The sequence below is a fragment of the Macrobrachium nipponense genome, chromosome 8 (genome assembly GCF_015104395.2).
Source record: "Macrobrachium nipponense isolate FS-2020 chromosome 8, ASM1510439v2, whole genome shotgun sequence".
NCBI lineage: Eukaryota > Metazoa > Arthropoda > Malacostraca > Decapoda > Palaemonidae > Macrobrachium > Macrobrachium nipponense.
Window position 1 is genome coordinate 81,833,683 of NC_087203.1, and position 12,500 is coordinate 81,846,182.

The 12,500-nt window shown below is 40.0% G+C and overlaps 1 protein-coding gene across 5 annotated transcripts in view; it reads right to left on the bottom strand.

Moving 5' to 3' along the window:
* LOC135222887 (coiled-coil domain-containing protein 77-like) overlaps positions 1-12,500 on the bottom strand; it is a 343,870-nt gene that overhangs the window by 204,960 nt on the left and 126,410 nt on the right. For all 5 annotated transcript variants that reach the window (XM_064261256.1, XM_064261254.1, XM_064261257.1 and 2 more), the window contains exon 8: positions 11,474-11,566. In XM_064261256.1, coding sequence (XP_064117326.1) covers positions 11,474-11,566 — 93 coding nt within the window. The remainder of the gene's footprint in view (positions 1-11,473; positions 11,567-12,500) is intronic.

A 12,500-nucleotide genomic window follows, 5' to 3' on the forward strand; every position in this document is an offset into this window, starting at 1 on the left:
GGCCATGACTGAATGACAGATGGACGGACGGACAGACAGACATAATTCCCATTATAGTATATAGTAAGATTTTAAATAACCCATTATAGTATATAGTAAGATTTTAAATAATTTTATTTTAATTATTTTATTTGAACTGTTATTTACTAGACCTTGCCTATATTATCTCTTTAATAACTGTAAAATATAAGTCACACTATTTTCTTTGGCTTTAGGGAGTCAAAATAAGTAAATACGCCATAACATGGCAATTATTGCATGACTCAGGTTCCCACAACATACATCTTGAGTTATTAATAATAATAACAATTACAACAACTGGGCGATATATACCAGGCCGGGTAAGATATACGTGTTAACTGTTATGCCCCTTTGGTGCAAATTATACCCTAGCTGTAGTGAATCAAATGTATTTAAAGTAATAACTGTGACTTAATATTTGTGAACACTTCATGTATAACCCCCTTAGCTATCATTTAAGTTCTGAATTATCTAGTTTCCTTCTTACTAGAAAACTAAACTACATATGAGTTTTTGTGAAGAATTTGTTTTTGTTCTTTTTAAAAGGGTTCCTGGGTCTACTGAAATAAAAACTCATGAGTAATTTCAGTCACTATATATCCGCTTAGTTACTCAATTACACTGAAATCCCCTGGCTGCCACAATAGGGGAAGAAATGTATAATTTACAACTTTCATTTCCCTCTGCTGTGGACATAACTTACATAAGCACCATCTTTTGGTTATGGCTTAAGTACAAACTTGAACAATGTTAAAAAAATTTTTATGCAACACAGTAAATGACATATCCAGAATCCATCATATTTTGATTACACAAATTCAAGCTCAGATCATTATAAACAAATACCTAGTACACAAACACTACACATCTCAAAATATTCTTTTTAATGAAAATAATAGGGATTGCTTGAATAAACACACTACATTTTCCTCTGAATAAATATGACAAATTTTTAACCAATTTGTATTTATATAACTAACAAACCTGAGGTCTTAACATTAGGATAAATACTTAGCGCCAGCTGGAAACTGGTAAAGTTTAAAATAATTGTGTACGCAAGGGACTATTGGCATCTGTGCTTGATCACGAGACTGGAGCCACCCACATACCCCCCTTTAACTTGTGACCCCGTTAGTTATTCTTCCAACCCAGGTTAGTTGATAGAGGGGTGGTTAGAGGTGGGCCTTTGTATATTAAGACCTCAGGTTTGTTAGTTATGAAAAATACAAATTGGTTAAAAATTTGTCATTTGTTAATATACGAAACAAACCTTCGGTCTTAACATTACGATACACTTACTTTTGGTGGGAGGTAAGTACTATTAACCAACTGGGAGTTTGCCACCTTTGATCAGTTTTCTGAATACCAGTATTCTACGAAAACAACTGACCAGTATTTCAGAATCTATGATATATATGAATATGAATATCATAGAGTCAGACTTATGGGTTTCTACACAATGTCATGGTTCATTGCGTCTGAGGAAGATAAGAACATCTGTTCTTCTAACAAACCAATTCATCCACTTACTTAGGTTTGTCATCATTCCTCTCCCCCTTGCTAAAGAGAGGAATGTCTTGCTACTGATAGATATCTTACACTGATAATAACCTTAACAGTACGGCTACTTCACTCACCTCTATCTTGTTCGTTCTAGCTTATGATGGTGTTCTCTTCTTACTGACTGAATTAAAGAAGGAGAAAGAATTTGAAAAGGAGAGAGGCCAGTTATCTCCTCCATTTCATATTCACACCATCTTCTTAGACAAGATACCAACTGACCCACCAGGGGTGCTAGATGAGTTACACAATTTGTTGAGCAGCCACCAAAGGACCTAAGGAAATTGTATCCAAGGACCTCTGGGTAACCTCTTTTATATACAGGAAATTGAAAGTGGTTTGTCATAACAATGAACCAACTCTCAAATTTCAATGCACAGACAGACACCTTCTTAACATTGTTCGATTTAAGCTCATCCTTCTAAACATCATAGGTTCTTGCCTTCCCTCTGACATTAGACTTGTTTTTATTACATAAGGCCATTCTTACATTTCTTTCCAGACACGACTTGTCTCAACGAAGTCTTCGTCAAACAACATGTCGAAGAAGTACAAGGTCCTAACAGAACCTTTCCATTAAACGTCCAATGAACTGCGGGCAACATTCTTTATGTACAACATGAAAAAATGGCTCGATACAGTCACAAACCAACTATCATGATCATTTTAACAGATATGTTCTTAATTGCCAGAAAGGCACGTATTCTTCTGATGACCTTTCCTTCTGTATGACCCAATTGGTACAACTTAACAACAAGGGGTAGGCTTGACCGATCGCCTAAAAAAACAGAAATACATGGAAATTTCTGACCACTTTTCCTCTGTTTGGCTTGTGTTTCCTTACATCTACCACATTTATGTTCTAGGTGACGTAGTTCTTTCGATAACCATAGAGTACTTTGACAAGTCAAAGCCGGCCCTCCTGAAGGTCTCTTACTCAAACTCACGCCGTACTGAGCATGACTAAACAACATATCTGTCATCATGACCTGTGCTGCATTGACTTATTATCCCGGATTTTGGGGGCAAACTGGAAACTGTTGTTCCCAACTACTTTTGAATCTACGTCAAAAACCTGGCTATTGAGTACTCCCACTCTACCAAGGTCAGAGGAAGAAAAAAAAATCCACGGTTAATTTCCTGTAACGTGACTGATGTATGGGCTCAGTGGTAACCCAGCAAGTCTACTCTGATACAGAGTATGTTTTCACATAGCAGATCTGAGTTTCTTATGTCCACCAACCAGTTCAATGCTCCTGAGTCATCTGAAGATTACTCAGTGTGAAGTGATATTCACATACCCAATCACCAGTCCAATGTGTATCACCATACAGGTAATTACAGAGAGACTTCCCTCTGTTCTGACAACCGCTCCACAAGATCATTGTCTACTGGCAGAATGCCTTTAATGGACAGAAACCTCCTCTATAAAAGCAGTCACGGCCAAAGGGTCATTCTGTATATGTGAGCTGAAGAACTTTGGAGTCGTGTTACTGATGCTCTACACCCGACATCTTAAAACTGTTAGTTTGAAAAGGGATACTGGGCAAACTCCAGACCTGAGATATTAATTCTACCTATCAGTGGTGCCTCTTCCCCACACGAACCTAGTAGAGAAGATTGTGCTAAGATAAACTTTATCAGTCACTCATCTTGGGTCCTCCTCAATTACTGGAACCTCTTCTTCCATTCAGGAGACGGTGGAACAGGTATCCCAAATGGAATCCTCAGACTGCTCGAAGGGTGAGACCCCTGAGACAGATCTTACGTAGTTCTTTAATTATGTAAGCTCCTCGCTGGACGAGTGGTTTTTGCGCTCGGCTGCCAATCCGGTGGTCCGAGGTTCGATTCCTGGTTCGGCAAACGAGGAATCAGAGGAATTTATATCTGGTGATAGAAATTAATTTCTCGATATAGTGTGGTTTGGACCCCACAATAAGCTGTAGGTCCCGTTGCTAGGTGACCAATTGATTCCTAGCCACGTAAAAATATCTAATCCTTTGGGACAGCCCTAGGAGGGCTGTTAATCAGCTCAGTGGTCTGGTAAAACTAAGATAAACTTAACTTTTTCAATTATACGGACGATATCATAGGAAAACCCAAGGGAATGTCCTATGATAATATATTCTACTCAGACACATCCTAATTATCCTCCTGTCCAAGGAATTAACCTGTTAACAGGACAGGGCTCATTCTTCATAAGGAATGTTCCTTTCCAACCACAAAACACCCTAAGCGGTGATCTGTTACAATATAAGGACTATTATGTTCAATATGTTACTTTCCAAAGAGAAATCCTATATTGCCAGAAACCACCATTGTGCTATTCTCGAGCAACCTAGCCCAGAATTGTACCCAATGTCACTTCACCCAACCTCACTCTTGAAGAATGGGAAATTCTCCACCTTCCCCTTCCAGATCTGATGAGGTTCTAATGACTTGCTTCAGCCAACTGAAGCTCGAACCCTCTATGCTAGGTTCATGACTTCAATATAGAAACTAGGCCAGGATGGAAGAGACCCCTTTGAAGATGCTAGGTTAATCTAGCCAACAACCACTTAGACTAGGCTAAGTAGGTATAGTCAATTAAGAACTGATTAACTTATTTTAAGTTGGCAAGACCAGGTTCACACTGCCTTGGTTAGGTTAGGCTAGACTTAGGCTTGGCTAAGTCCATCAGAGAAGTACGCTAACTAGTCTAAGCTAGTATACTCTAGCTTAATCTAGAAACTCAATGACTTAGGTTAGGGTGAAGTCGTCCAAGAAAGTTTGGATTAAACATTCTAGGCAACAACCACAACCTGCTAGGCTGAGGTGGTAAAAGTGTTCCAAATGGGTAGCCTAGGCACTAGTCTATGCTTGGCTATGCTTAGAACCTTACTACTCAGACCAAGCTAGGATGGAAAAGGCATGTTCAAGTAGCAAGGCCATGCTAAGTCATCAACCCACTGTTAGGCTAAGTTGACATATGACGTGTATGCCAGAACCATCTAACCATTAGCTAGGCTAAGCTGGCACATGTATGTCCAAACCAGTTAGTTTGGATAGTCTAAGCTAAGTACTACTACTCAGATTAACTAAGATAGTAGTGGTAAATTCGGACTAGCTGGGATAGGCTACGAATTTAACCACTTATTAGCCTAAAAGGTATGACTCAATTAGCTGGGCTATAGCATCTTAGGTTACAAGTGCACTACTTAGGCTTGTCTACCTAAAGTGGTGAAAGAAAGAAGTTCCACCTTCTCCTTTCAACTTGAAGTTTTCTTCATGGCCTATACACCCGAAAATCACTCGATGAGTAGTCCTGAAATCTTAGTTTATGGGATACCTATTGCCACCAATTCTACTCCCAACAAAATTAACACCGCCTTGTGCGATTGTGCGATCAGAGACTGAAACGTGTTTCATGAGCTTTCATTAAGAAGAATGGTTCTACAATACTTTACTGCAAAGGAACCAAGCTATCGATCAACTTTAACTACTTGTCTAAGAGTCGAAGTGTTTGGTCAATATTCTTATAGGATCAAACCAGATTATACCAAAACGTATAGAAAACAAGGGAATTCTTCTTACCTGTAAAGGTTTAAAGTTTTCTGGGGTCAACCCAAAGTCTTAGCAATCGAATACACCATGCAGGCGGTATTCGATTACTAAGAGGAATCCATAGCCTCTCATGTATGGAGGAGAAGTTGAGTGTGCAGGACCTTCAGTTCTCTACTGCTCACTGATGTAGATGACTTGTGCTGAAGATGTAGTAGTTATTCCAACATGACCATCGCGATCTGCCTAACCTCAAGGGCCTAAGGGACAATACACTCAGTCTAAGCTGGACCAACAGAAACACTTAGAGTTCATTAGACTATCACTGCCTCCCTAAACTTCTAACACCCTGAAGTTCATTTGGACTTTCACTGCCCCCCTAAACTTCTAACACCCTAACTCTACCAAGCCAACTATAAAACTGAGTTACCGCAACGACAGGACCCCGCGAGTAACCTCTCTGAAGAAACTGAAATTCCTTACATTCCTCCGGAAGCCAAAGGGTAGCCCTCCGCGATACTTTGCGCCCTTGGATTGACTGAGAACTCCTTCTTATGAGTGTCTGGATAGCGCTGAGGCAATGATTTAACAATAGTCCCTCCTCTCCTTGACAAGAACATAGCATAACCCTCAAAAATGTTAGTCTGGTATGCAAACCCCCTCGAAACCAAAGTGAAGAGGTTATCAAACAGTCCAGGCTCAGAGAAACACCCATCAACTCTCACCACATCCACAAAAGTGGGACAAGGCCTCCCACTGGCTGGGAAAGGTGTCTTCCAAATACGAGCCTCATGATCTGTAACCCCTACCACACAAATCAATGAAGGAACCCAATAGAGAAAAACCTCAACTGACTTGTAAACTGGAAGTCGGACTCCGGCAGAGGAGTTACCCGCTACCTCATACAGAAAGTGATGCTAGCTTAAGTCCTTCCCCAAAAACTGCCCGACTCGCCGAAACCAGATCAGCCTACTTGATGTTTGAGAGACTGCTGGTTTGGTTGAATACAACGTATCAAAACATTACTTGAATTAACGGAGATTCCTCCGGAGCCTGGAATGCGGAAAGACCTCGTGCCCACAGGGGTCTTGCAGAACGGCATTACAGCCTGACTCCATACAATGGGTGACCTGTAAGCGAAATGACACATGAGTATCACCACTAACATTCGAGACGAAGTACGTGATTGTGAGATGTCATAACGCCGGAGTGTTCCGGTGTTAAAAAGTAACAAGGTTCAGTCTCTACCTGCTCTTTGACCGTGTATTGTGGTGAGTCATCTAACAGGATCGGTAGAACAGCTTGAAACAGTGTCTCTCCGGCGATGCCGGAGAACAATGTAGTCACTGAATCAGGATGACCACCTAATCCATACGCCGGAGCGAGGAGTAGTCCGAACACTGGGTGAGGAGCAGGAGGGGACAAACACAAAAACGGCACCGCCATCGATGAACTTGAAACTAGGATAAGTTGGTGGATATCCCTAGAGGGGTAGCGAGGACTCCGCCAAACTTAAAGTAAAGATAATGGATGTATATATGTAATATCATGCATGCAATAAGCATACTCTTGTAGGGAGGCCGGAGCCCCCTAGCATATCACCAACCTAAAGCGGACCTGGCTGCGCAGGGGTCCTGATCCGCCGGAGTAGGAGGGGATGGTGACTAGTGGAAGGAGAACACGACCCGAGAGCCGAGCCCAACTAAGCCTGGTGGCCAACCGAGGCTCAGCTGAGCAGGGCTCCCCCCTACTCTAATGGGGAGAGAGAGCGGCAGGGAGCCGACCCGCTCTCCGAGAGCCCTCCAGCTACCTCCCCTGTCCCACTCGAGAGAGGGAGGGAAGGGAGGATGCTCGGATCGGCTGCCTGAGACAGCGTGAGCGAGCGTACCTCCCCCCTAGGTGGGGGGAGAGGGACTGGAAGGACCAACGCAGGGTGGCTCGTACGCGGTTGCCTGGAACTCTCTCGGCCGGGTGGTCAACCCTGTGATGAGAAAGGCCAGGCGATCAGAGGAGGCCTATACGCCAACCAAAGCTGTCTCAAGGAACATGTGAAATACAAAATAAACATCCTATCCAAACACGGGGGGAAAGGAAGAAAATTTTAGATGGTAGAGAAAGAGAAATGTCCTGGAGAAGCTGGGTCTAGCCAACCGAGAAGGATGGACGAGCCTGGCGACTCCGAGCAGCTAGCCTATATGCCGTGACGAAAAAAATGCGGGGCAGGCGGCCAAGGTGGCTCGAGGACAAGGGAGAAGAACAGAGTCCTTCATAAGGGTGCCTAACGAAGAAGTAACCTGACAACTAAAATAAACATGCATGCATGAAATTCTAAGCTGAAAGGAAATGAGTGTGAGCTTGGATAACATCCCCCGTGTGGATAAAGAACAAAACGTCAATAAATGCATCATTGAAATCATAAGAATGTACTGCTAAACAAGAATCGAGCCCAAACGGTATGGTATAGGCGTGGGGATGGTGCTGTATGAGACGCCGTCCATAAAAACCTAAATAAATCGGTTAAACATGCTCAGGGCAGTCCCTAAATGGTGTTAAACATTAATAGCAGTACTTAACTTGGATGCAGCAGAAGCTTGACGTTCCATGACAAATAAGAAAGAATTCCGTAGAGAACACAACACAGAGCTGATAAACACGTGCGGTGTGGAGCGTGCTATCGAAAGGAATGACGTCAGAGGCGCTAGCCGTAACGGTAGCGAGTAGTGGGCCTTAGATCGGCTCCTCTGTAGATGAGGGATATTGAAGAAGGATGAATCTACTAAATGGCAAAGGACCTCTGGTAGTGGTTTCACTCGCCCCAGAAACCATACCGACACCTTAAATAAGGTGAGCGAGCCAGAATATTCTGGCATTTCCATATTAGCTTTTTTCTCTGGTATTATAGCAATATTTATACCTTAGAAATGTGTGCTAAAGGGACATTTCACGTAGCGACACAAGCTGAGCCCAGAAATTAACTCGCTAGCTTTAACCGTTTTGCTCACAGAGCGATTTGAATACAATTATATATGAAATTTTGTTTTCGCGCTATCATATATTGCATTATTTATATATGATAAAGATATTTTTTTCATTTTTTATGGTTGCATACTAAACTTTAGGCAATGACAAAAAAAGGAGCCAAAAATGAACTCTTAATCTTGAAAACTAAGCGCTCTGTGATTTTTTGAAAAAAATATTTTTTCTGCTTCGGCGCTCACTCCAAGACAACCCCCGGCATACGGGAGACGATTTTTATTATACCCCTTCGGCGTTAAAGGGTTAAAAAGTATTATCTTAATGATAATATACTCGTATAACTGCGTACAGCTATGAACAACCTAACCAGAACTTGTTGCTAATACGATCAAATCCTATAGCAACATCACTTTATTGTACGTAATGATCCGTGTGCGACAGTAATCGAATCCGATAGCAACATCCGTTTATTGTATTCATCCGCGTGTGACAGTAATTACTGTATTCATGTTATAAATGTAGCTGAAGCTGATAAGGCAAAATTACGTGCATCAGCAACCTGGATAGAAGTCCCAAGCTTTTGTATGAATTCAAACGCTGCCGTGGTAAAAGAAAGTAATAGCATGAAAGAGCTCATTTACTGTTGTTTTCAAACCGACAAAAGATTAATAAAGTGTAAGGTTCGTAATACCTATGAAAATGAGTGAAAACGAACGGAATCGCTAAATTTTACGCCATCTAACCTGAGGAAAAACTAGAGTCCAATGAGACGTAATAGTAAAATTTTGGCCTTAAATTACATCGTAAGATAAACAGTATGACTTCGTTCCATAAGTTAAGTATCCAGATATTCATTATGCTAACTAGGAACAAAAACATTAGCCGAGAATAAGTGATATGGTTGAATCTGAAGCCAAGGAAATAGACTAGCCGGCATCATTGTCTGTCTAAGCCATGCCTCCTTAAAACAGTGCTGTTTTGACGACAAGCTTGTGTAATTTTAATTTAATTGAAAAGTAATAAATTACATATTTTAAGGTAATTAAATTACCTTTATTTTGACTAATATTAATTTCAGTTGTCACTGTAATTTGATAATACGACTGGTAATTCTTTTGTTATTGACATAAGCACAATGTAATTACTGACGGCAATTAGTCTGTTAAACGTATGAAGACGTCATACAAACGAATTCCTTATATCTGACATCTGATTATGTGGCACAAGATACCATTATTGACTATGTTAAATGTCAACATAGTTGAAAACACGTCTTCTTCAAGACGACAAACATGGCATAAGTGAGGAAGAGTTGTTACGTTAGTCACGCTAGCCAATCAGGACAAGAATGAGGTGGATACCGCGACACAAACTCATATTCGCCATCAGCTGATTCCAGAGCGAGAATGACTGCCGAGTTAGTATTTATACTACACTAATATGATGATACATATACTAATACACTTATAATGCTTAGTCGGACAGAATCTGATCTTCATTCTGTTCGATTACATTCATATTGAATTATCCTAAGATCGGATTCTCGTTCGTTTTCAATTACACCTGCACTGAATTATCCGAAGTCACAATGCCTTGAGCCTACAGCGTTAGCCACTATAAAAATCACTCTACCGATATGTAGTACAGCGAATACTTTAGGCTAGGCTAGGCTACTGTATATGCATACGATATATCATCATGAACACTAAGCTAGCTGTAGTTAAATTTATTCGACTACTCTACATACTGAATTATCGTAAGTCAATATGCATTGAACAAAGAATTAGTTGATATTAACAATTACCCTATCGTATAAGTAGAGGAAGGTAACCTTAAAGAAGAAGGAGCAGTATTCAACCCTTCAGAACCCGACAGACCCGAAACCAGATCTGAACGACCAACCATGGCCTAAAAAGCTTCTGATGCAAGGAACTCGAGGCAGGAAAAACCCAAAGAGGCTCTAAAGACACTGTCCCTCTATAAACTACTACTTATAATAGAAAAAGAAGAAGCCTGCACTTCTCTTCCTAAACACTATGTAGCCTATTATCCCTACTCGTCTGTATCTGACCTAAATTTTCATCATCCTGATAACTTACACATTGAGGGAAGGGGAAATCTGCTGCCAACACTGCCTGCTCCGCGCCGGGGGGGCCGGCAGAACCTACCCACTCGGAGGCTTGCGGTTCTCCATTACCCCCAGCACCCGTTAGGGCTGGTTCTGGAACAGGCAGGGGGGCTGAAAAAGAATGATTAGAATCAACTATACTACTACTACCACTATCTCTATTTTGGTTAAATTATTCGTCAGGCTAGAAATATGCTAAACATACTAGATGATAACCTGTCCACTAATTTCTTGAATAACTAACTAATGTTTCCTTGTCTCCTGACCAAGACAAAACATCTCTGACTGGTATTGCACTGAACCTTCCTACACGAAATAACGAAAAGAACGTCGATCATGTGTTAGGGTACTCATCCTACGCTTGAAGGGCGTGCAGAGCCGATGAGCACCAACATATCCAGCAGTAGAAGGCTCGATAGTTGAACTGCAGATGAAGTAAAAGCAGAGGCGTTTGCAGACGGTGACGACATTATTTTAGAGCCGATGAGTACCAACATGTCCAGCAGTAAAAGGCTCGATTGTCGAACTGTAGATGAAGCAGAAGCAGAGGCGTTTGCAGACGGCGACAATGTTTATTTTCTAACTTATCCATAGCGAGTACAAAGTAGCTATCCAAAAAGAAATCGGGAGAAAAACGTTAATCACAGTCCAAGGTCGTAATCTGTATCTAAAATACGAAAACTCTTTGAGTGGGGTCGGGCTAAATGACCAAACGTTCTCCTGATGTGGGAATGATCCGCACAGCAAGGAGAACAAGAAACAATTGAGGAGACAGGCCTCTGGTGGCCGGTATTTGCGGCAGCGTTGCCAACGGTAACACAGGTAACTCATTTGACTAAATTTTACCGGCAGCGTTGCCAACGGTAACACAGGTAACTGATTTGACTAGATTTTACCTGCAGCATTGGTAACACTGACAGTTAAAATTACCCACTTAGTGGGTAAATATGTGAGGATATAGTTGGGGCTGGTCAGTGACCAGGGCTAATTCAGGTGTTCAGGGAGTGTATTGCAATAGTAGCATTTATGGAAAATCAAGTACATGAAGTAAATAGATTATATACAAAAATTAAATTAGGTGAATGACTGGTGAATAAGAATACTGTATTCATTTAGTATTCTCTGTTTCAAGAGTCCTCAGGGAATAAATATACGTATTGCACCATGATAAAGCGCTAACAGCTATCTTTACTACAAAATATTAACAAAATAATTATCAAGACAATAAGAAATATTATACATACTTACTTTTAAGATTTCATTATCTCTTCTAAGGTCTTTGAGTTCACAAGTTGACTTCACTTTTGTGAGATCTGAATAGCTTCCACTTCTTTGAACAGCCTGCAAAAAATAACTGAACATAAATAGAGCTGGCAGTTTCTGCAAGCATGCTTCACTTTCAAACAACAAATTATCTCAAACACTGATTATAAAGAAACAATTTTATTACTAAAACTCAAATATTAATTATGTGGAAAATGCAAATATATTACATATTTAAAATATTTATATATAAGATATACTGTACTAAATAAAGCACAAATGCCATTCATGAAATTTTGTAAAGAGACTGTACCAATGATCAAGGTGCTGCAAAATGGGGATATGGCAAAAAAACTGCTACTATAGATATTCATGTCACAGAAAAATATTTGTTTTAATACTAATCCATCAGTTACAATTGCATATTCTATGGTCTGCAACCTCAATTATAATTGGTTAAAGTTACATTTGTAAACTGATAGGCATATATATGCCTACCATTTACAAATGTATTATTATATTACAGACCCATCAGTTTGCCGTCCTTATCCAAGGTCAGAAGCTACACATGTAACTGGTGGGTTTTGTGCTAGAAAAAAAAAAAAATATATATATATTATGTATGTATATATATATATATATATATATATATATATATATATATATATATAATATATATATATATATATATATAGAAATATATGTATTTAATGTATATATATATATATATATATATATAATATATATATTATATATATATATATATATATACATATATATATATATAATATATATATATATATATATATATATTATATATATATATATATATATATATATACAGGCAGTCCCCGGGTTACGACGGCTTCGGGTTATGACGTTCCGAGGTTACGGCGCTTTTTCTTAAATATTCATTGAAAAATCCGCCCTGGGTTACGACGTTTGTTCCAAGGTTACGATGCTGACGCTTCCGACGCTCCGAGTTAACAACGCTTTTAAAAAACGCATACTA